Source organism: Eriocheir sinensis, chromosome 60 (genome assembly GCF_024679095.1).
Source record: "Eriocheir sinensis breed Jianghai 21 chromosome 60, ASM2467909v1, whole genome shotgun sequence".
NCBI classification, from domain to species: Eukaryota; Metazoa; Arthropoda; class Malacostraca; order Decapoda; family Varunidae; genus Eriocheir; species Eriocheir sinensis.
This window is the reverse complement of record NC_066568.1, coordinates 5558635-5584643: the sequence shown is the minus strand read 5'-3', so window position 1 is coordinate 5584643 and position 26009 is coordinate 5558635. Positions and strand designations below refer to the sequence as shown.

Below are 26009 nucleotides of genomic sequence, written 5' to 3'. Positions count from 1 at the left end.
ACATCTGCACTGGACACCCTGCCTTGCCACCTGTCTTTATCATAGAATTAAAATATAAAGAATGAAGAAAACATCATAAATCCTTCCCATTCTTCTCTGTCTTTAAACATATATATACACAATTTCTTTAATATAAAAATAAAATAAAGAAAAAGGGAAGAAAACTAACCCTAATCCTCCCTTTCTTCCCTTCGCTTAATCTTTTTTCCCTTCGGCAGTAATGGAAATAAAATGCGTAGAAAACAAACTCCCAAACACCTCCTCTTCTTCCCTTCGATTGATCTTCTTCCCCCTCGGCAGTAATGGAAATAAAATGCAAAGGAAAACAGAAGAAAACCAACTCCCACACCCTTCCCTTTCTTCCCTTTGTCTAATCTTCCCCCCCTCAGCAGCCATGGAAATAAAACAAAGAAAAAAAGAAGAAAACTAACCCTCAAATCCTTCCCTTTCTTCCCCTCAATTGTTTTTTCCCCCTCGGCAGCCATGAAAATAAAATACGAAGGAGAAAAGAAGGAAAATAACCCAGATCCTTCCCTTTCTTCCTTTCGATCAATCTTTTTGTCCCTCAGCAGCCATGGAAGTAAAATACAAAGAAGAAAATAAACTCCCCAATCCTTCCCTTTCTTACGTTTCTTCCCTTCAATTATTTTTTTCCCCCGTCAGAAATAAAATACAAAGAAGTAGAAAACGAACTCCCAAATCCTTCCTTTCGATTAACTTTTTCCCCCCTTTGGCAGCCATGCTTGAACAAGGGGCTCGGATCGCTGCAGTTCCCGAGCGGAGCGTCGCCAGTTGTGTCCAAGATGGTCATTTACAGCGGCAACAACCCCAAGGACCCCCGGGCCCCGCCACTGCCCTCATCCTGCATCCACAACCTCATCCACCTGGACTCCCTTTTGGTCCTCCGTGACATGGGCAAGACCAAGGGACTGAGGCTCAACTTGTTTACGGATGACGGTAAGGCTTGGAGTAGTGAGGGATGGACAGGTTGTAAAGTGGCCTTGGATGAAATGGTAGACTTAACTCCTCTGTGTCAGGAATGATCATCGATTTTTCAGAATTACTCATCTCACTTTGGCGTAATCATTTCTAGCTTGTCTATAGCCTTCCCTGTTTATGGCATTCAGTCCCTTTCTCATCTAACCTCTGCCTTCTACCCATACACAAATATACTATCCCCCATTTCTCATTCATCTCCCTGTTTCACCATAACCTCCTCATCCTTCACCAGTCTGTGGCTCGACCTTCAACTCTAACCTTCCTTATCCCTCACCCATAACCTCCCTCATCTCTCATCCAAAACTCCACATCCCTCCCCATCCCTTGTCTCTGTAACCTTCCTTATCCCTCACCCATAACCTCCCCCATCCCTTGTCTCCTTGTCTCTGTAACCTTCCTTATCCCTCACCCATAACCTCCCCCATCCCTCATTCATCCCCTGTCTCTCCCCCAACTCTCCCTTCCTTCATTTCTGTTTCCTGTTTTTTCCCTCTTTCCTTTGTACATCTTTTTCTCCTTCCTCCATTTCTGTTTTTTTTCCATCTTTCCTATTCCTTTGTACACTATCTATCTTCCTATCTATCTCATCATCATCATCATCATCGTTTAACGTCCATTTATTCCCTATGGTGGGGTTGGCTATCTATCTATCTATCTCTTACTCATCTCCCTCATCTCTTACTCATCTCCCCATCTCTCACCCGTCACTCATCCCCACAGGCAGGGCACGGCACCACGACTCCAGACAAACCTTCACCCGCAACATCCACTTTGGGGCATCGTGTCAGGAGGTGGCGATGGCCCTGGGAGCCCCTTCCCGCGTGTTCTACAAGTCGGAGGACAAGATGAAGATCCACAACGCGCATGCCAGGAAGGCCACCACGCGCTCAGACTTCTTCTTCAACTACTTCACCCTGGGCCTGGTGTGTGTGTGTGTGTGTGTATTTACCTAATTATAGTTTTACAGGGCCTGGGCTTACGTGGTCCTGTCTCCATATCTGTATTTGTCCAGTTTTTCCTTTAAGTTGTGCACACTTCGCCGTTACTACTTCCTCACTTAGTCTGTTCCAAACCTCTATGTTTCTTTGCGGGAAGCTATATTTCTTTATGTCTCTCAAGCATCTTCCTTTACTCAATTTTTTACTGTGTCCTCTTGTGTGTTGCTGACGTTTCTTCCTTCTCTTAGTAGTAACTCCTCATTGTCTACTTCTTCCGTTTTAATCAATAATTTATATATTTGTATTGTGTGTGTGTGTGTGTGTGTGTGTTTTGTTTATCCATAAGTTGCCCCCCTTCCTCACCTCCTTTGGTCCTTTCTAGAGTGATATGCCCAATTTTTAATGTAACTTCTCCTTTTGAATTGCTGTGTGTTTCAGTACATATACAAAATAACCGAATATCGTATCAATATTATCATTTATTATCATTATCAGCTTTAAATTTCAGCTTCCATTCATAGCTCCCTTTCTCCCCACCCCCCAAAAGTATTAATATTTATACACATACAAAAATAGTACGCATATATATAACATACAAAAAAAACATAAGATCATACAAAACCAAAAGAAAGTACTCCCAAAAATACAAAAAATACGCATACAAAATGATTAAATAAAGTATCGCTACTCATGTATACACAAAAACACAAAAAAAAAAAATAAAAACACAACTACACACAAAATAAATTACCACCATCATGTATTTTGTCATCACTGAATTCCACTTTCCGTATCTCCTTTCTTTCTACCCACACAAAAAACACAAAACAAAAAAATTACAAAAACAAAACTACACACACAAAATCACTAAATAAATTACCACTATCATTATTTTGTATCATCATTGAATTTCTTCTGTAACCACTTTTTCTTCCCCTCTTCCCTCTCTCCCAGGACGTTCTTTTCGATGCCAAGACCCAGCGTGCCAAAAAGTTCGTCCTTCACACCAACTTCCCGGGCCACTATAACTTCAACATGTACCACCGATGCGAGTTTGAGCTGCCTCTGACGGTACCGAGGCAGCCCGAGGACGGTACACAGCTCATCGACCTCCCCTCCACCATAACAGTAAGGTCTCGCTCTATCTCTCTCTCTCGCTCTATCTCTTTCTCTCTGGTCTTTTGTCTCTTGCTAAATGCCCTTCCTCGTCTTCTGCCTTTCAATGTTTTTTTTCCTTTTTTCTTAATTTTTCTTTCCATCTCCCTTTTTTTCTCTTCTCCTTCCATCTTTCAATTTTTTCTCCTTAAGTTTTGTGAGTTTTTTCTCATCTACTTTTCTCTATTCTCTTCTCTCTCTTATGTTAAATGCTATTCCTTATACTCCATCTTTCCACTGTTTCTCCTTTCTTCCCTTATTTTTATTTTTTCCATCTTTCCTATTCCTTCGTACATCTTTTTCTCCTTTCTTCCGTCACCTCTATGTTTCAGTTTCACCCTGTCTTACATCTGTCTACCTATCTATCCCTCTATCTATCCACGCTAATATTCACTTTCTAATGCCGCGACGCTATGCACGGATGTCTTAATATTTGTCCCTCAGTGCCTTGGTAGAGGTTGTGTGTGCAGTGTATCTGTCACCCCCTTCCCTGCCTACACACCCACACACTGTTGCTATTAGATTGTTTAGTCGTGTGTTCTTAACTGTCTTAAACTAACCTCTCTTTCAGCAGGTTTGTGTTCCAGGTATTTAGTGAACTCTGCATGTACAGTCTGTTTGTTTTACCTAAAGTTAGTGTAGGTGAAGTCAACATAATCTTACCTGCCTTTAACATGAGTAACTTGGCTCTACTAAAGTGTGCCGTTCCGTAATTCCTCAACGAGATGCTATAAACTAGTGAGACGTTTTAGAAGTGAACCATTCAGAGCAAATAAAAATGACCTGCATGAATGAATGAATATACAGCCGTCCCTCAAATAGTAAGGTTTCCAATAGTTCAGTTTCGGTTTTATGTGGATTTTCATAGAAGATTTTTTTAGGATTTTTATATTTCCCGACAAGCAGGAAATTTAAAAATCCTAAAAAGACCTTCCAGACAATCCGTATAAAACCGAAACTGTACTATTTGAAGGGCGACTGTAATTAGTTTCATGTAGATAATTTCCCTTCCAGCACCAAGCATGTTATTAAAGTGTTCCTAAAGTACCTTACAGAGTAGCTTAGACATGTTATTAATCACTAGTTCATTCAGTGTGCTTAATCCATCAATACATACCTATCAACACTTACCATTAGTGTTAGCTATGGGTTGTATTTTAAAACATTTTGTCGCCCAAGTTCACATATTTGGCAAGGCTTTTGTATGAACTGAGGGCATTTCCAGGAGTAGTTTTATGAGCCTGGTGGTAGTTTGACCCTTCCTCAGTAGCATGAGCCTAAAGAAACACTCATTAGAACCCGACTGATCCCCTCTTTGACCTTTAGAAATAGTTGATGTGAGAAGTGAAAGTATCTTATAATACCAGCCATATATCACAGCCCTGTATTCTCAGACAGTTTTGGCTCCTACAACAAATATTTCCAGAGGTCACAAAGGAGATTAGTCGGGTTCAAATGAGTGTTTTTAACGTTCATGGTGGAGAAGCCTTGTCAAGCTATCACCAGGCTCATAAAACTACCCATGGGAATACCGATACAACCTCAATGAAAGCCTTATCAAATGTGGGTGTGTAAGCAATGAAATGTTTGAGAATACGAGTTTTAGTCTTAACAACATAACACAATACACTCATCCCCTCCTCCTCCTCCTCCTCTTCAGTTCCTCAACACAATGTACAACGCTTGTCAAAAGTCATGTCGGTCTTCCATGTATTACTGTGTTGCGTCATTTGTTTAACTCACGAAATCGTAACTCATTTTTTCCGTTACTTGAGTGTGTTCGAGTATTTCCTAGCATTTCCTCGGCTTCCTCCAAGTGAAATATAACACACAGAAACCATAATTTTTTCCCTGAACCGACAACTACTTTTGGCATGCGCTGTACTCAAACCCCTAACAGCTTCTTATTAATTTATTTACTTATTTTATTCCTCCATGCATTGCCGTCTCATTTTTTTTTCTTTATACTTTTTTGTTTCCACGTTCTGTCTGGCCCGCTGTGACCCTCGGCTGTGCCACTCTCCGCGCCTGTTCTGACCATGGTAAGCGGGACACACTCACCACCCCTCGGCTGCCCTGTCTTGCTTCACTAATCTTGCACGAGTTAGGGCCCATGTTGTTATATGTATCGGTCCCCCATTGCGACTGTTTTCCAAGGCCACAGAGAAGAGTAACCGGGTTTTCATGGGTGACTTTTCCCGTTCGTGGTGCAGAGGTCATGTAAAACTATCACCAGCATCACTAAACAGTCCATGAAAAGCCCAGGAATTTCTACGTGAGGCTTTTCAAACAGGCGAACTGAGGCACCGATACATATAAGAATATGGGCTTAAGATTCTTCCTTTCTGCATGGATTAAACCTCCACCGATCTTCCTTTCATCCCCCCTCCTGCTAATGTAAGAGTGTTAGTGCATTGTGATCCTCCATTGATTCTGCAGTTCTGGACATTGTTTTTATTTGCTGTCTAGGTCAGTGGTTCCCAACTTTTTCGAAGCCACGGACCAGTCGAGCAAGTGAAAAAAAATTCTGCGGACCAGTTCCACCCAAATGCATATATATATATTTTTTTTTTAGCAATTTACAATTCAATGGGACAATACCATGCAATGTAATGTTTCACATTATACAAAGTAAAATGATTATAAAGGCTAAATTATTCAAATGGACCCCATGAGGGAAAAATACTACACTAACTACAGCACTTAGTACTACAGTAGACATGGAAAAGACCAGCTGTCATGGTGATAGATCCATGTACCTGTTGCAAGGTCTGTCAATACACCAAAACGTAATATCTCATATTTTACAAATGAAATTAGAAATCCAAATATAAGCAATAAAAGATGCACATATCCAAATAATTTTTCATATTAACAGATTTTAAATGCTTTGACAGATTATTATTTTCTTAAATCATGAACAAATAAAAAGTCTAGTAAAGCAATTTGGCACACCAGCAAATCATAAGCCACGGACCAGCACCGGTCCGTGGACCATAGGTTGGGAACCACTGGTCTAGGTAATTGGTTTATTTTTGTGTGCATGTGAAAATTATGTATACACCAAAAATACAATGGCCAAGTTTGAGATCAGTGATGGTGATTAAATAGATACTTTGTGGGTTTGATGCTTGCGAGAATTTATATAAATGAGAAGAAAGAGGATATAGTGAAGAGAGAGGAAGTAAAGGAAAAGAAGGATGATTTAATGAAGAGGAATGAAAAAAAGTTGCAAGTTGAAAAGATGGTTAAAATAATGGAAGTTAAAAAAGTTATAAAAAAGCTGAAAGTTAAAGAAAGGTCAAAAGTAAAGTTCAAAGTTAAACTAAGGTTGAGAAGTTAGAAGCAAAATAGGTAAAAAAAAACTCAAAAGGGTAAAGTTAAAAAGTAAAAAAGTTAGAAGATAAAACGAAAATCGGAAGCTAAAAAATAAAAAAAAAGGTAAAAAAAGTTGGAGGTAATGAAAAAGACAATTAGTAAAGAGCAATACAAAATCAGCTAAGATATGAAGTGCAAGGCAAGGGGCTAAGAGAGAGAGAGAGAGAGAGAGAGAGAGAGAGAGAGAGAGAGAGAGAGAGAGAGAACCAAGACATGCATACGTTTATATAAAGTTTATCGTTCAATTTCGTTTGTTTACTTGTTTTTTGTATATGCCGCTGGGCTTAATAAAACTATCATTATTATTAAGCCTTATGTAAGAGTGCCCCCAAATGCTGTAACCCGGCGCGCGTTACAGGTGCAGAGCGTGACCCTGTGGGACACCCTGGGCTCCCGCATCAAGCCCCGCGGCCGGCCTGTCGTGCTGCACCGCTCCTCCTCCACCAACACCTCCAACCCATTTGGCTCAACCTTCTGCCACGCATATCAAGACATTATATTTGAGGTGAGGCGCAGCACAGGAGCTGAGATTTATTCTGTTTATTTGTTAGGTGTTTGTTACAGTGAAGGAGACGGGCCAGAGCGCAGGGCATCTGGCGTCTCCCATCAGTGAGCACGCTAGCCTGTGGTCAGAAAATAGTTGTTTTTTTACTTGCTCATCTGTCACACAAGATAGGCAAGTTGTGTTGGCATCATCGGACTAAGCAGTGATTGTACAACTGTAACGTGACGATTAACCCTTAGGTTGGTATTATAAGACACTTTCGTTTCTCACATCAGCTATCTCTGAAGGTCAAAGAGGGGGTCAGTCGGGTTCTAATGAGTGTTTCTTCAGGTTAATGGTACTGAAGAAGGGTCAAACTTCCACCAGGGTCATAAAACTACTCCTGGAAATGCCCACAACTCCTACGAAAGCCTTGTCAGATATGTGTTTTCTAGGTTCACAGTACAGAGGAAGGGTCAAACTACCACCAGGGTCATAAAACTACTCCTGGAAATGCCCTCAACTCCTACGAAAACCTTGTCAAATATGTGTTCTTGGGTGACGAAATGTCTTTTAATACGACACTTAGTCAGCGGTGGAACTCTATATAGACGGTCCAAAATTCAGTCAGTTTTGTGAGGCAGGAATATGACAACACTTCCAGATTGCGGTAGAATCTATATATGACGATAGTTAAAACATCTCTTATGCGGCGTAACTATATTTATGCCATGGTGCTAAGGTCGGCAGTGACTATATAGGCCATTCATTTTGGGAGGAGCTGCTCTTCATATACTGCTGCCATCTAAGGGTTAAAACTCAGTAGGTTTAAAAAAAATGAAGTAATTATGGTATGTCAGAGAATAACATATAATTATACCAATTTAAAAATCCTTCTTTGTCTTCTCTTATTTTGCATTTTATCTAAAATCTGAAAATACCACCATATTCAGGAGGATTTCATTTATGAGAACTAATGTTTTGTTCTTAAATTGATTCCATAATTGCTGCAAATATAGATAGTAAGTAAAAAGTGGTATTGACATTAAATTAAACATTAACATTAAATGATGTCTTCTGACTTGCACTCATTGTAATTACTTTGATTTTTTACCCTATTATTAAGTTATGAAAATTGTGTTAGTTGTACAATCACTCTTTAACCCAGTAGCAGCGGGGATCATGATTCTTAATGGTCCCTCTAAGCGAGAAAAACGAGAAAAAATCACCCCTCACACAAACCATTTCATAATATATGTCAAAGCATTTGTGATCAGTTTATGTATCATCTATTTTGGGGAGTTAAAATCATGGCACAAATTTGGCCTGTCGCTGCTGCTGGGTTAATCTAAAGATGTCGAGAGAATTCACCTTCTTGTGCAACAGAAGAGCTATGTAAAGAAACATGAGTATTTTCTAAACCCTGGCGAGTGTGTTGGGCAATGATGACGTCAGACACCCCGCCCGCCAACAGTCAATCAGCAGCGTCCTTAGGAGCTACCAGGGATCCAGCTTAAGAAAATGGATTATAGTGATGGGCATAGCAATAGACATGACAATGCTTAGCAGACTTTTGTTTTTATATGTTTTTGCCATTGAGCTGCTTCCTTTACTGTAAAAAAAACATCCTCTTCTCTTCTCTCGTCTTCTCCATCAAAGTCGAGGTACATATAGAGTGATTAACCTCCCTTCTGCCTCCCCAGGTGATGGCCAACGGACACATAGCCTCTGTGACGCTGTATGAGAGTGAGGAGGCGGCATAGTACTGGCTCTAGGGGTGATGAAGGCAAGGCAGGCCGTGAGAATGCCCGTCACGCCCCACACACACACACACACCACACACACACACACACACACACACACACGCGTCACTACACACAAAGCTACAGACGCCTCACACCGACACGCATGCAGAGTTCATCTAGTACTACGCATACATATACATTAATTGTAAAGAATATATATATCTGTATGTACATGTAAACATAATCTTAATCTAACCTCAGGAAAGTTGTTAATTTTTCTGAGACAGGCCCACGAGTGAGTTACAGTTTTTTACTCATTTGAAATTATGACAAAAATACAAAAAAAAAAACTACTAAGAAAATGGCTGGCAAGGATGGAGGCAGTGAAGGTCGAGCAGTGGCTTTTGAATGGTGAGGTTATTTTTGTTTTGCATTTTTTAGTGATCAATGGTGCTAGAGAATGTTATGACCTACAGACAGACAGACAGACAAGTCCTCTGCTGAGCGTCGCGGGGAAACACTTCGTTGAAAGAATCTGGAAGTGCCACACATTGTGCCACCAGGGATAGAAACACTCCATAAACAGTGCCATGCCAGCCCTGGAGGTTGCCACAAAGCACCTGAAGGAAGATAAATAAACGGTGCCATGGTCGGTGAGGGGGCTCGGCAATGCAATGACCCCGGGTGGTGCCTCCAGTGACCCAAGTTGTTCGGGTGACACGGGAGGGATGGACCGTGGCTTGAGGGTCATAGTCCTTGAACACTTGCCGCCTGGTGGGCCTCGCCTGCCCCCGTCGCCTCCCAGGGTGTGCCCCAGGCTGGAGGTGGGTGACGGATGATGGCGGAACAGTGCAGTGACCAATCAAACATGAAACCCGCGTTGATATTGACGAGGAGGTTGTCTGAGGGACGGGCACTGTACGACACACCAGGCTGAGCTCCTTCCCTGCCCCTCCCTCCCTGGCCAGGCAAGACAACAACAGGAGTCAGTGGCGGGGGAAGGCAGGAGGCACGCATCCACCTTCTCTTAGTGTGGCATCGGCCGAGGGAGGATTCAGCTTCGGCGTGAGTTTTATGATAATTTAATTCTATGTGGAGTGAATGTGGGTGGAAAGAACGTGTTTGTTTTATCATTATTTAAAGGGAGAAAACGGACTGTGGTTAGAGAGAGCGAGTTGTCTCAGAAATAAATCATGACTTGGGGTGTGTTCGTCAGTTCATGCGCACCGGTCTCATCACAACTCATACCAGGGGAGAAACAGTCTGGAAAATGATGAATGGGTGTGTGAAAATGAAGTACGTAATGTCGTAATACAGATGAATTTAACGTTCTATTCTGACAAGGCCATTTTCCGACACCATTTCAATTTTACCGAAGAAGAAGTAGTCTGGAAAAAATGGAATGGCAGTGTGAAAAAGAAGAATGTACCATCATATTAAAGATGAACATTTTATCCTGACAAGTCCATTTTCCGACACCATTTCAATTTTCCTGAAGAAGTAGTAGTCTGGAAAAAAATGGAATGGCGGTGTGAAAAAGAAGGATGTACCGTCATAATAAAGATCAATCAAACAGTTTATTCTGACAAGTTCATTTTCGCACCTCAGTTCAATTTTCCTTAACCTCCCTTGCGATGAGTAGTGATTTAAAACGGTACATACAAACTGATACACACCAATGTTGACAGATTCTCGTACTCAGCCTCTTATATTTACTAACTTCCGACCCAGAAATTGTCCCCTGGGCCCCAGTAACTAGATTCATTTATATTCAGCGTTAAAATAGTTAATTCCTGATGTTTCTTGGCAATAGTTATGCGTCAAAAAACGGTAAATAATATGCTCTTGAGTACGTTAATCTGCCAACGGTAACACACCCTTATTTTATTCTTTTTTACTTGGGTGGTTGAGTTTTTAAGCGCGAGTGTACAAGCATAGCACACACACGTAGACTCAAAAATACTACAAACACACGACATAAACGAACCCCTTTTGTTGCGTCGCCCATGAGATCAGACACGTTCACTCTCGAGGGGCGACGATGCCATATTCTGGAGGTGTGAGCCTTAACCCCTAGTTCAAAGCGTCTTGTTTGGTAGTTCAAAGACTCACCATCAGCGACAGGCACAAAGAGAGCTGTACATACTTCATCACTGCTTCCGTATTTAATGACCGGCGTGGTGTGTCTATATCCCGACCTTCCGTTCCTGTTTCCTTTTACCGTTGCGTATGTTAGGGTGTGTTGGTTAACTCGTACGCACTTGCCCGACTTAGTACTCAAATCATGGGACACTCTTATCTGTCCCAAAACTCATGTTGGTTATTTTGACCTCCTCAGAAAAACACAACCTTTAACTTTTTTGTTGTTATTATCGTCTGGCCAAGAAAACTTCACCTCGAGCAAAATTGTCTGCCTTCAAGATCAAGAATTAAGATGAAGTAAAGAAAAAATAATTACCGTCGAAATGAGAAATAATTATCAATCTTTATTTTGACTGAATTTCATGTCCAGACCTCAGATAATTTTTTCCCGAGTTTAATATTTTTTTTCCATGCGCGTACAGGTTGGTCGGCACACCCTACACAGTGTTCAAGGCAGTCACACGCTCCATCAGACTCGGCCCACCATGGTTACGTTTACTAAGTTTTCCTCGTAGCCGTGTGCTGAGAGCTCACCTGAAAATGTCTAAAGGGGATTCTTGCATAATTTCAACCAAGTGATTATTTTATCTCAATTTGACAATCTTTTCGGACTTTCAGAGGTCACAGAATCAGGCGACAGATTACCACTCGAAAGATTGTGTAAAAAATATCAGTCAAAAATAATAAGTCGGGTTTTTATTCCTTCTTTCATTCCTTTTTAGAGCTGACTAATTTTACCCCTGATTATTTTTCTGAATTTCCCAACTAGATTTTTCCTTTTCCTATGTCCGTTTTTTATTTTCCCTCTGACTAATTTTTTCGTGATTATAAAACTTTTTCCCGACCAGTTATTTCTTTTGTACGTCAGTTTTTATTTTCCCCCGACTAGTTTTTTCCCTGATTCAAGAACTAATTTTCCCAGCTAGTTTTTTCCTTCTCGTTTCCTTACTTGTCACCCTTTGGAATCCATAAGCTTTGAGATCAGTGCATAGCTTTTTGGAATCATGCAGTGTTTCAGAATCTTAGATATGAAATTCAGTACTCAAAATTGCAGTAGATTTTTATAACACTTTAAGACTGAGTTTGTAATATGTCAGCAGCTCAGAAAATCCAAAACTTCTTCCTAACTCCATCTCAAAAAAAAAGAGAAAGTAAAAAGCCAAACTAACCACATAACTTAATAAATACAAATGCCACTTTTAAAACAATCTGGCGTAACAATGTGTAGCTTCACTCCTAAGTCTTTGCTTCGTTACTCACATCCCCTGCGTCTTTCTTTGCCAAGGGTGACGTGTTAGCATTGTGTCTTGAAGGAGCTGGAAACAGGAACAGGGAAAGGAGGGAAGGATGAAAGAGATAGGATAAAATTCGCCTTGCCTGCCATTGCTTGCATTTCCAGTGTCTCTTTTGCTCCATGTAACTCCCTGGTTGTGTGCGGAACTCTGGTTTATGGTTTCGTTTTGTTAGGTTTTTATTCGTCCACAAGATTAGGAGGAGTTTGGAGCGCTGTGAGTCCGTACGAGAGACACGCCGCCGGACTTTTTTTTAATTGAAAGAGTTGTGTTCTAGGCTTCGTCCTTTGCGTGTGTGTGTTCTTTGCTCAGTTCAAAAGAGGAAGGCAACCGTGTGACATTAAGCTGAGATTACTACAGACAATCAACTTTTTATTCTTACTTAAACATTATACATATTGATAAGCCCAAACGTGGATCTGGTTCGTAAGTTTAGTAGCGATTCAAGCAGCCCTCGGACCAGCCCTCACAAGGCGCACACACACAGCCACTGTCTTGGGTGCGCTGTGCTGTGCTGAGGCGACAGAGGGTTACATAGGATGGTTGTGGTGGTGGTGGTGTTGTGGGTGAAGAAGTAACAGCGATTAGTGTAGATACGTCACAGGAGCTGAATACAAGTAACAGAGTGAAAGAGGAATTGTATATCACCAGTAGTTTGTGACCCACCGACAAGTGATAGAAGAAAAGTAGTTGATAAAAAGAATGTTTAAATTTGGGGAACAGAGTGGAAAGGAACCATTGTATATCACCATTAGTTTAGAACCCTGAAAAGTGATAACCGTGAGGAAAATATGCAACGCCACAACCCAGTTTATAGATGTAGGAGTGGATGCCTCGTTCTGTGTTGCATAAAGAGAGGAAGGAAGTAAAGGAAAACTACATGGCGAGTTAAGACAATCCGTTCAGGTTGTAAAAATAAGATCATGTCCCTTAGAAACAGAGATATAGAGTTTGTTGTGCACTGAAGAAACAAGAAAAAGGGTGGAAGAATGTAAAGAACTGTAAAGAGAAAAAAACTACATCACAGGTTAAGACAATGCGTTCAGGTTGTTAAAGTAAGATCATGTCCCTTAGAAACAGAGATAGAGTTTGTTGTGCACTGAAGAAACAAGAAAATGGGTGAAAGAATGTAAAGAACTGTAGTAAAGAGGAAAAAACTACATGTCAAGTTAAGATAATGGGTTCAGGTTGTTAAAGTAAGATCATGTCCCTTAGAAACAGAGATAGAGTTTGTTGTGCACTGAAGAAACAAGAAAATGGGTGAAAGAATGTCAAGAACTGTAGTAAAGAGAAATGACGAATGTGAAGAGCTGTACAGTATAAGATCAGCAAAAGAAAGAATGTATAGAAGAACTGCTTAGAACTGTACATTACCACACATTAAGAAAAGAGATTAGAACGGAAAGAAGTGTACATTATCATAAGAAAAAGAACCATGTGTTAAGAAACTGAAGCATATGAAGAAGAACTAAACATTTTAATTAAGAAAATGAAGAACCAGTGTGCAGAACAACCCTACACCCTAAGTTAAGGGACTCACTAGGGTGGCGTTACCAAAAGTGTAAAACTACCAACCCTTTCTCCCACACCACAATTCAAAAGACTCAGCCCATGTTGTAGTTTTAGCCATAGCGAGAAGGCCCCAACTCAGACCACTAGAGGGGCGAGATAACCCATCCTGTTGACCTCTGAACCCCTTGATCCCACCCCCTACGAGGGCTTCCATCCCCTGAAAACAAAAGCAGAAGAAGGAGGAGGAGGAGAGATAGAGAGGTTCCAATACTGTCCTGGGTGGTAGCTTTTATCATTCTCTTTGTTCTAACTTGTGTCAAATTCTTCTTGCTTCCATTGGTGAGTTGAGGGTTAGTTCCGGAGTACATTTGGGCTGTATGTTCTTTAAGGCTTTTATTTAACTTATTGTGGGTGGGAGCGGTTTGTGGAAATTGGCGATCGTTTCGACGTCTCGCTTCCGATGTCGAGTTTCGTTTGTTTAAATTGCGTTTGAAAGCCACTCCTGCAAGACATTGGGTAGTGGTGGTTTAATTCATTTGCTTTTTTATTATTTATTGTGTGTGTCGGAGGTGGTTGAAACTGGTGTCCGTTCTGATGTTTCGCTTAACCAGTGTCGAGTTTCGTTTGTCTGAAGTGTAGTCGAAAGCCACTCCTGTAAGACATTGGGCAGCGGTGTTTTATCTTATTTATTTTTGTATTCTTATTTTGGTGTGTTGAAAAAAAAGGTGTGATTGGAAATTCGTTTGTTTTGGAGTGCAGTCGGAAGTCACTCCCATAAGACAGTGGAGTGGTGTGGTTTTTTACTTACTACATTTTCCTCTTTTTTCTGGTGTGTGCATAAAAAAGGTGATTGGAAAGTTGCTCCCGTGCAACATCGGACAGTGGCGTTTTCATGTATTTTCATTTATTATTATTTTTCGATGTGTGCGTCAAAGGTGATTGGAAAATTGACATCGGACAGTGGCGTTTTCATGTATTTTCATTTATTATTATTTTTCGATGTGTGCGTCAAAGGTGATTGGAAAATTGACATCGGACAGTGGCGTTTTCATGTATTTTCATTTATTATTATTTTTCGGTGTGTGCGTCAAAGGTGATTGGAAAGTTGCTCCCGTACAACATCGGACAGTGGCATTTTACTTCATCAATTTTTTACTTATCATTCTTTTTCGGTGTGTGCGTCTAAAGTGATTGCAATACAGCGTCGTGGCATGTCTATCTGTCTGTCTTCTCACCACCCACCCGCCACCCAATTATTCCCGCGGGGCTGCACGAGACTTTGTAATTTTTAACGAAAGCTGAAAAAAAAGACAAAGCCAGAAAACAAAAAACAAAAATACATATTAGTGTGACAAACGCCTCACGTCTCGAGGGATAAAAAAAAAAAATAATAATAATAATACATCCTCTATGTTTGTAGTTTCTAAGTTTCCAATAAAGTCTTTCATATTTCAAGCATTATAATACTTAAAAGAATATTAGGCTAGTAGTTTTTAAGTCTGGAATAATTGCTAAATACATTATTGTCTTGCTACTATGGATAAGGTTGGCTAAGGAAGATGGGGGAGGAGCAAATGCGACAATGAACCTCTCTCTCTCTCTCTCTCTCTCTCTCTCGTCACCTCTTTTAGCAGTGGTTGAATTTTGCTTGACTAACACTTTTTACAATATACGACAATATCAAGTTTGTTATGTTACTTTTTTACACTCTCTCTCTCTCTCTCTCTCTCTCTCTCTCCTCGAAAAGAAAATGGGAGGTTAAAATGTTTGTTTGCTCTTTCTCCTACTGACTTGGCGACTGTGTGTGTGTGTGTGTGTGTGTGTGTCCTCCCCAGAGTGACAGAATGCACTTACAGGACAAAAAAAAAAGATATATATAAACGTCATGACATTATTTTCCTCGGGGTCATGCTAGCCAGTTTGTACGCACACACGCACACCTTTCCAATTAGTACTCGCATCAAAAAAGAAAAAAATATGCTTCGGAAAATTGTCGGGAAGTGAAAATCAACTCGTCGGAAATGAGAATTGATTAACGGTATTTTTGGCGACGATTGAATTTTCTTCCGTTCGATCAATTTTCCCGAGCGATTTTGTTTATGATACGAGTACTAATTGCAATGTTTTTTTATTTTATATTTTTTATGGTCAGTTCAGTGCATACAAATTAGCTAAGTCAACCCTGTCTGCTGTGTTTCTCCCGTCTATCATACACTACTATTAAAACTATCTTTCTTTTCTTTCTATTCTTCTACTTACCACTAAAACTATCTTCATTTTCTTTCTCCTCTTCCTCCTTGCTATTAAAACTATCTTTCTTTTCTTTCTTCTCTTCCTCCTCCTTACCACTAAAACTATCCTCATTTTCTTTCTTCTCTTCCTCCTCCTTGCTATTAAAACTATCTTCATTTTCTTTCTTCTCTTCCTCCTCCTTACCACTAAAACTATCTTCATTTTCTTTCTCCTCTTCTTCCTCCTTACCACTAAAACTATCTTCATTTTCTTTCTCCTCTTCCTCCTCCTTGCCACTAAAACTATCTTCATTTTCTTTCTCCTTTTCCTCCTCCTTACCACTAAAACTATCCTCATTTTCTTTCTTCTCTTCCTCCTCCTTGCTATTAAAACTATCTTCATTTTCTTTCTCGTCTTCTTCCTCCTTACCACTAAAACTATCTTCATTTTCTTTCTCCTCTTCCTCCTCCTTGCTATTAAAACTATCTTCATTTTCTTTCTCCTCTTCCTCCTCCTTGCTATTAAAACTATCTTCATTTTCTTTCTCCTCTTCCTCCTCCTTGCTACTAAAACTATCTTCATTTTCTTTCTCCTCTTCTTCCTCCTTGCTATTAAAACTATCTTCATTTTCTTTCTCGTCTTCTTCCTCCTTACCACTAAAACTATCTTCATTTTCTTTCTCCTCTTCCTCCTCCTTACCACTAAAACCGTCTTCTTCCTTTTCTTCCTCCTCCTCCTCCTTCTCTTTCTATCTCCTCTTCATGTATCTTCAACTCTAGCGTACTTCATATATTTTAAGCTGGTTTTTCATAAGCTTCGTGGTGGTTTTGAGCATTTATTCAACTATTTATTCACTCCTCTTAATATGTGTGTGTGTGTGAGACAAAAGAACTGTTCATATTTTTTTACCTGCTTGACGTGGTACAGCGTATGCCTATGGTTTTTAGCTGCACGTTATTGATAACTAATTACCCGCGTGTGTATTGGATGTAAAGCAGTGACCGGCATTATTCTGGATCTGTATGTGAGGGTGACGGGACAGCATCTGCCTCTCTCTGCCGTCGGAGTTTGTGAAGAGGTTGTGTTGGTGATTCAGGCGATATGACAGCATTATTATTACGGTATTTATTTTTACAGGAAAGGAAGCAGCTCAAGGGCAACAACAAAAAAAGCGTAGAGGAAAAAAACACCCGCTAATCGCTGCTTCCACAAAAGATATAAGTGCAGAGTGGCCCAAAGAGAGGTACATTCGTAAGAGTAACTTTTCGTATAACGTCGAGGTTGTTTTAGCTGGTTCGGGTGACGTGACAGTACAGTTTAAGTGCAGCCATCACACTAGCGACATTTGTTATGAGGAGATTGTTTTAGCTGGTTTGGGTGACGTGACAGTACAGTTTAAGTGCAGCCATCACACTAGCGACTTTTGTTATGAGGAGATTGGTTTAGCTGGTTTAAGTGACATCACAGCATCTTAAGCATTTTTTTTAACCCCTTGACTGTGGATTTCCAACAAGAAGACATCACCAAGCTACAGGAATGGATCAAAAAGTGGCTGCTACAATTCAATGAAAAAAAATGGGAGGGGATATCCAGCACACCAATACCACATGGGAAACACTCCACTATCCACCACAGAGGCAGAGAAAGACCTGGGAGTGTATGTGACCAGGCTACCAGTAAAGGCCAATTCCAGCGGACGGGTTAAACCTCTGCCTTTCTCATGGACAAAAGATCGCTAATAACTGATTTGGGTGAACATTACAGTATACTCTTGTGCATTGTAGCGTATCAGGACACCTCTCCCCCCAAAATTGACCTCTCTTTCGGGCACTCCTCTCAACTCATTTTATAGGAGCAGTGATTTGTGGACTTTTTTTCATTATTTTCTTTTTTTTTTTGCCCTGGAGCTGTTTCCTTTGCTATAAAAAAAAGCAGATTCACACTAGTAACTTGTTAAAATGTACCGCCTTTTGTCGTCTACCGAAGAGAATGTTTTGGTTGATTCGGGTGACGTGAGAGAATTGCTTTAGTGGTACGTTAACACTGTCGATTTAATTGTTAAGAACCTTCCGCTTTTTGTCATCGAGTCAAGAGAATGATTTAGCTGATTTCGGCGACTACTGCATCATCGTTTTAGTAGTTGGAGGTGTGTGTGTGTGTGCGTGTGTGTGTGTGTTGTACTATTTATTACGATTAAGAGTGATACTGCATCCTTATTGTACATTATTACTATTATTATTATTATTATTATTATTATTATTATTACCATTATTATTATCGACATTCAGGTTTTCTTCCGCACCTCAGTATAGCCGTGTGCGTGTGTGCGTGCGTTTGTTTCCCTGCCGACCCCATAGCTCCATAAAAAGTATATAAGATCTCACAAAAACCAAAAAAAGATGCTAATTTTTAAGGATCATCGGGTATAATAATCTTTTTTTATTAACGCATATGTATTACTAAATAGGTCGTTTTTCAAAGCTACTATAATATGGTGAGCAATACTTTCATTTTTAGCGATTGTCTCTATACTACCGATGTGCATGTAGTATATTTGCAGTACATATATATTTTCTGCTTTTACTTGTGTGTGTGTGTGTGTGTGTGTGTGTGTGTGTGTTTTCCTTTATCGTCTATACATATGCGCACATGGCAGTGATTTACGTACATACACTCGGCTATCAGCAAAAATTTATGTGTTTGCGGCTTCACACAAACATCGCTAAAGTCTTGCGCTGATTTCTGCGTAACCGAGACTTGCATTTGTTCAGAGATACACGAACATTGCCTACACACACACACACACACACACACACCAGTCCAAGCATGCCAATCCAATTAATACTCAAATCAGTTGAAATTAAAGACAAGAAAATTTGACCGAGACAGAAAATCGACTGCAAAAATAGTCTTTTTCCCCACGTCAAGTTAATTTTTGTTCCTCAGCCCAAATTTTCCGAGTAGAAAATAAAATACTTCAGAAAATTTACCTGAGGCAGAAAATCAACTGCAAAAATTACATCTCTTTTTCCCTGCATAAGTTAATTTTCACACCTCGGCCCAAATTTTCACAAGTTAAAAAATACTTCAGAAAATTTACCTGAGGCAGAAAATCGACTGCAAAAATTACGTCTATTCCCCCCCCCCCCTCACATAAGTTTATTTTCACACCTCGGCCCAAATTTTCCCGAGTGCGTTCTTTTCCTCTGGCGTGAGTAGACTGGACTGGCGCATACTAATTGGTATTGCGATGCTCAGGAGGCGCAGGGAAGGGGGGGGGATTCGTTTACCATTGTGATTCATGTCTCGTCTCCACACAAACACTTGCAAAACTTGGCGGGTCAGAACGTAACTTTTCAGTGGCCTTAATCATATCATTCCCAGCCGCTCCGCACGTCACTTGGCGCAGGGTTGGGGCGCTCCCTCGGCCTCGATCTGGGTCTGGGATGCCCTTCGTGTGCTAAGAGTAAAAAACGAGCAGCTGCGTCAGTATAAAAAAAAGTATAATACAAACGGACGTCAACTCTTGGGTTTGAAACGTGTGTGTTGTCGCTGTTTTTCGCTGTTAATGATAAACTACCGTGTATTACTATCATCACCGCATCTGTTTCCCACACCACGGACTTGTGTAAAAAATGAATGGTTGTATCTGTGTGGTGTGGTTGTTTGTCATGGGGAGCACACCTTTTGTCAGTAACCATATGAGGCGTCTGGAACCTAAGGGACAGCCATGCCAATCGTGAGTTTCGAGATGATGGGGCTTAGGTTGATATTGTCAGACGCTTCCACCTATCACCTCAACTATTTTCAAAGGCCAAAACGGAGATCAGTTGGGTTCTCACAAGTGCTTTCTTTGGTTCATGGTACAGGAGAAGGGTCAAACTACCACCAGGGTCCTTAAACTACCCCTGGAAATGCCCACAACTCCCATGAAAGCCTAGTAAAATATGTGTACTTGGGTGACTAATTAGGTCGGTATAAGACACTTTCACTTCTCACATCAGCTTTTTCTAAAGGCTAAAGAGGGGGTCAGTCGGGTTCTAATGAGTGTTTCTTCAGGTTCAGGGTACAGAAGGGTCAAACTACCATCAGGGTCATTAAACTACCCCTGGAAATCCCCACAACTCCCATGAAAGCCTAGTAAAATATGTGTACTTGGGTGACTAAATGTTTAATAATACAACCCTTAGTGTTTCCCTGCTTTCCATTCTCTTCTTCTTTTCATTTGTCTCTGGATGGGGTATGAGTCTCTCCTACTATTGGCAGTGTTTTCTTACTTTCTCTTCTCTTTTCCTCTTTTCATTTTGAGATGTTAAGACTTAGTGTTTCCCAGCTTTTTCTTCTCTTCTTTTCATTTGTCTCTGGATGGGGTATGAATCTCTCCTACTATTGGCAGTGTTTTCTTACTTTCTCTTCTCTTTTCCTCTTTTCATTTTGAGATGTTAAGACTTAGTGTTTCCCAGCTTTTTCTTCTCTTCTTTTCATTTGTCTCTGGATGGGGTATGAGTCTCTCCTACTATTGGCAGTGTTTTCTTACTTTCTCTTCTCTTTTCCTCTTTTCATTTTGAGATGTTAAGACTTAGTGTTTCCCAGCTTTCCCTTCTCTTCTTTTCATTTGTCTCTGGATGGGGTATGAGTCTCTCCTACTATTGGCAATGTTTTCTTACTTTCTCTTCTCTTTTCCTTTTTCTTTTCATTTCGAGAGCTTACTTAATGTTTCCCAGGTTTTTCTTCTCTTCTTTTTTTCAGTTGTCTCTGGATAGGCTATAAGTCTCCCCAACTCAACGATGTTCCCAATTCTTTTTCTCTGTTCCTTTTTGTTTTTAGAATATGTATAATAGTTCTGTATTAAATTCAGTGCCATAAGACCCAGCAGTTGCAGCACCAAGATGAACACTCAAATAATCAATCAGTCAATCCTTCCTTTCATTTAACATCCTTATTTTACCTTTTGGGGCTGGACGGGGTATGGGTCTCTCCGACTCTTAATGATCATAGACACTCTCTTTGTCTCTCTGCATTGGTAACTTCTTTTTGTCTTCTTTTCGTATAACATCCTTATTTTATCTTATGGGGCTGAGCAGGGTATGTCTCTCCTACTCATGATCATATGCTCTCTCCTCCTCCTCCGTCTGTCTGCATTCGTGACGGGAAAGCAAACAGAAAACTCCACTCCCGTCCTCCTCAGCCTTAACTACTACCCCTGACTTTCTTTTTAATCAATGTCGCTTTGTTTTAATACCTCAGTACACCCTCTAGATGCCCTATTTTCCTTTGGCTACCTGCACTGTGCGATTGAGGAGCGTTACGCCTGTATGACATACCCATAACCCTTCTTCATCTTCTATAACTCAAACTCGTAGAAATGGTGCTGGTGTTCCTTTGGTTCTGACGCCTCGTATAGCGCCTCATATAGCGTTTGCACATGGCCACAGTGGAGCTTTGAGCATGGACATGTTATACTACTAATACGACTTTCACATGTTACGGTTACTATATCGCATCGCCGTGGGAGGGAGGGACTGACTCGGTTGACTTGGTTTTGTATCGATGCTTGGAGCCACACCCTATCAAAGGCACCAAGACCTGTGTTTCTCTGTATTCAAGGATAAAGTGTAGGGAAGGATTTGAAGGTGTACAGAGGCTTGTGAAAAGCTTGATGTACTTAAAAAATATTCAGCCCTTTGCAGTTTTTGCCAGTATGTATGTATGTGTGTGTGTGTGTGTGTGTGTGTGTGAGTGAGAGAAGAGTGGATGTAAGAGTGTGTTGGTGTATTGTATGCTGAAAAATTAAGGAAGGAAAGTAAGATTGAGTTGATGTATTGCAGACAGAAGAATGAGAAATAGCTGATATATTTGAGGCAGAAACAGGAATGAAAAAGAGTAAAATTGAGTGAAAAAAATATTAATACATCTATTTTAATACTAGTTTATTTTCATACCCTAGCAAAATTGAGTGACTTCTTCCCAGATATGAATACGAATTTTAAATGATGAATGTGGAAATAAAAAGAATGAAGGAGAGAAAAACTATGATGGGTTTCAGATATATGTGTATGGTTTCTACTTGCTCGTGTGTGTGTGTGTGTGTGTGTGTGTGTGTGTGTGTGTGTGTGTGTGTGTGAGTGAGCAGAAGCATTAAAAAGCCTTCCTTGGGTCTATTTATCTCCAAGACACCCATAATCCTTAACCTGCTTTGTATCTCCTCATTCTGGACTTTCGGAATATTCATAACAATTTCGTAGTTCACTCCTGAGTTCATAAAGCAAATAAATAAAAATCCCTTACGCCAAATGGGAAAGCGTGTGTTCCGAGTGAGACGTTTTGCATTAGTTTCGCTCATTTGTCCATTTTTTTCTTGGCAAATAAAAGTATAATGCATATCTACCAATCGGGAAAGATGTATGAGTTATCCGAGTGAGACAGTATCTTTCTTCCTTCATGCATTACTTTTCCTTCCTTAAATCGGGTTATCGGTTTCGCTCATTCGTCCATGTCTTTTCCGTTCTCTCCGCTCTTCTATTCCGCAGGCTGCTCCTTTGGTGTCAACGTAGATGAGGCTTGTGTAGCGTAACCTTGTGTACTGTAAAGAGTTAGTGTGTATGTGTGTCTACGATTAGCTATTTACAACAGAAGTACAAGCTAGGGCAGTGCATAGGTAGGCGAGAGGGGCGTCAGCGTGGCAGTGGGCGGTGTGTGAACCAGATTGTACATGTGACCCCAGTTAGTCCTTATGTCAGGGATACAACACGAGGAAATAAACTAGTGAAAAATAAGTTAAAATCCAAGTTAGTGTCGATGTCGGGGGAAAGAAAACACTGTAGGAAATTATGCTAAAATCCCAGAAAATGAGTTAGAAAATTAAGATGTTATCCGGTTAATTTTGATGTCAGGAAGAACGCTAGAAAAGTATGTTAAAATCCTTGTAAAGTTAAATATCACGGAGACAAACCCTTGAAAACTAAGCTAAATGAATTATTGTCCAAAATTACAACTGATAAACATTCTTTGAACAACTTTCTACTAGTCAAATTTTCTCAAGTGACTTTCTAAAACACTAGAATCTTAAGCTGAGACATAAAAAATTGACGACTTTCTACCTCGATCAAATTTTCTCAAGTGACTTTCTAAAACACTAAAAAAATTAAGCATTCTAAAAATAGTAGATAGGGACGGTGGGAATCTCGTTAATCCATCCATGCACATCACTAATTATATGACGAGGCATTTGGGTTAAAAAATTATGATTCATTAACACTTTTTTTTGTCAACTACATCAGTCAAACTTTCTTGAGTAGCGTAACTTTCTTCCCTGATGCGAGTACTAACTGGGATCATGCGTACGGATTGGCTAACATATCCTTGGCGCACTGTCTCGCTGCCATCACTCTCGCTGCTGTTGTTACGAGGTCATTAGAAGCAGACGAGGTGCTTGGTTTACCTGGCACACGGCTGTCGGTTAAGTCGTTTATCCACCTGTATACCTGCTTTGCGCCATTCCCCTCCAGTGTGTGTGTGGAGGGTGGCGAAGGTTATACTGATGCTTAACCTTCCATTCTAGGGGTGGAAAAAAGACCGACCGACTGTGACTGGCTGCCGAGTGCCATGTGCGTCGCCTCCCTTAGCCCTTTTTGGCATAGCGAGTTGTGGGTGTGTAGACTGCGGGCAAAGTTAATTTTTATACCACAGGCAGGTGTTTTAGTGGATCGGAAACTGTTTTCATTTAGCTTTAGGTAGAGTTTTTTCTACTCAACTGCATTTATGAGATGGAGGGAGGGAGGGAAGGGAGAGACGTGGATTGAATAGGGAAGGAAAAAGGGGTGGAAGGGAAGGGAGAGTAATGGATTGAATAGGGAAGGAAAAAGGAATGGAAGGGAAGGGAGAGTAATGGTTTGAAAGCATAAAGGGAAACAAGAGATACAAGGAGAAATGGAGGGATAGAAGGGAGGGAAGGGAGAGATTATGAGCGAAACTGTAGAGGAAAAAAGTTTACAATGAGGGAAGGGAAAGATGTGGATAAAAAGGGGAGGGGAGAAAGAGGGAAGGGAAGAAGGAAGGATAATAAGGGTAAAAAAAAAAAAAGAAAGGGAGGGAGGGAGGGAGGGAGAAATGGACCGCAAGGAAGAAGAAAGTTAGTGAAAAAAAAAAATCTGTGCGTATTATTGCAGTTGACATTAGAAAGAACACAAAAGGAAAAAAAATGTATATGCTAAAGTAAGGTGTGTTTTTAGTACCTTAAGAAAATTCCTTACGACAATGAGGCAATATTATCCATTATTACGACGATTATTATTATTATTATTACTATCATAAGTATTACTGGTAGTGAGTTAAGAGGTATTGGATGTGCCTAAGTGTCTCTTTAACAACCACTTAAATGTTACAGGAGAGAGAGAGACAGAGAGAAGCCTGTAATTTTAAACGTATCGGCACCTCTGTTCGCCTATCTGTAAAGCCTCGTAGAAATTGCTGGGATTTTCATGGATTGTTTTGTGATCCTGGTGATAGTTTTACGTGACCTCTGTACCTTGACTGGGAAGAGCGCCCATGAAAACCAGGTTAATCTCTTCTTTGGCCTTGAGAAATAGTCGTAATTGGAGTCCGATACGTTTGGCAATATGAACCACAGACAAAGCATAAAAGTTGGATGTGTCAATGCCCAATAGTGTGTTTGTGCGGCCGTTCCAGTTAACAACCATCAAGGGAAAAGGTTTGAAATTTTTAGCTAAGGAACAAAAGTGATGTTGACAAAGTTGATTTACTAATTTTTTTGACAATTACTTGCTTAAAAATTTTGGCAGAAGTAGAAAAATTCCATGTTGACAAAATTGACTAAACGAATTATTTTGTCAACCAGCTTTAAAAAAATGAGAATGAATTGATGGATTTTGATTTAACGAAACGATTAACAAATTATTTTGTCAAATGGATTAAGAAAAAGTTGGGCACAGGTACAAAAACATGACAAAATTGACCAACTTATTATTTTGACAACCAGATTAAAAAAAAAATAAAAAAAAGATGGGCAAAAGTACAAATAACAACAAATTAAGTTCACATTATCTTCCCTTTTCTTCCTTTCTAACCCTCGGCTCAATTTTTATAAGGATTCTCTCTTCCCTTGATGTGAGTACTAATTGGAAACATGCGTACAAATTGGCGTTCACACCTTACACCCATTCAACAAATCTTAATAAGGGGGAATAGAAAATGGAGGGTCTGACTTATCTGTGTCTGAGAAATCTTGTAAGAAATAATGTTAACTCAGCAATAAGTTAAATTCTGTTCTCTGTGTATAGTTACGTAATATTTCCTTTTATGAATCTGTAATGTTAAAATGGTGTTGAATTATTGTCATTATTATTATTATTATTATTATTATTATTATTATTATTATTATTATTATTATTAACTAATCTACTACAACTGAATTCTGAAATGTGATAGTATACCGTAAACTGACAAATATGGCAGGATGGAAATTATTTTTTATATGATCAAAGTGAGAGTTCAATGTTTTCTTTCCTTAGCCATCACCATCATCCCTGAACCACACAACATATTAGACTTAACCGAATTGTATAAAAGCTGTCAAGTAGTAGCAAGCTCTTATAATGTATAATATTGTTGATATGCTACTGGACTCCCTTGCATTTTCTCTGTATAAACTTCACCAAGGGATTAGATTCCGTATCTCGTCACATTGTAAGATCACCTCCCATTACGATCATGAGCCATCATATACATTCTTTTGTTCTTCGTATGACTTCCCACATTTCATACAGCATCGAGTTCTGGTCCTCGGACATCACCTTCTCGGATGACTTTGTTTGACACTGATGAAATTGTGATTTTCACCATGCAAAGCAAATGAAAATATACAGATAATAATCAACACTCTATTAATTACCTACAATCAACACTAGACGAAGTGGTTGGGGGCACTGGCATTACCTTTCCAATGCCCAATGCTGAGAAACAAAAAGTGACTGCTACAATTCAATGAAGAAAAATGTAAAGTCATGCACCTTGGGAGGGGAAATCCAGCATACCAATACCACATGGGAAACACTCCACTATCCACCACAGAGGCAGAGAAAGACCTGGGAGTATATATATATATATATATATA

General features: G+C 40.0%; 1 protein-coding gene across 11 annotated transcripts in view; it reads left to right on the top strand.

The window, feature by feature from the left end:
* The window catches only part of LOC126985814 (PHAF1 protein CG7083-like), a 34116-nt gene extending 8344 nt beyond the window's left edge, over nt 1–25772 (top strand). The window contains exons 5-11 of one of the 11 annotated variants that reach the window (XM_050841232.1): nt 738–957; nt 1720–1922; nt 2892–3065; nt 6829–6975; nt 8658–13039; nt 13321–17157; nt 17236–25772. In XM_050841232.1, coding sequence (XP_050697189.1) covers nt 738–957; nt 1720–1922; nt 2892–3065; nt 6829–6975; nt 8658–8717 — 804 coding nt within the window. In that variant the 3' untranslated portion in view covers nt 8718–13039; nt 13321–17157; nt 17236–25772. Of the gene's footprint in view, nt 1–737; nt 958–1719; nt 1923–2891; nt 3066–6828; nt 6976–8657; nt 17158–17235 lie in introns of all 11 variants that reach the window. The other 10 variants (XM_050841227.1, XM_050841229.1, XM_050841230.1 and 7 more) reach the window with 10 other exon arrangements.
* The last annotated feature ends 237 nt before the right edge of the window (nt 25773–26009 follow it).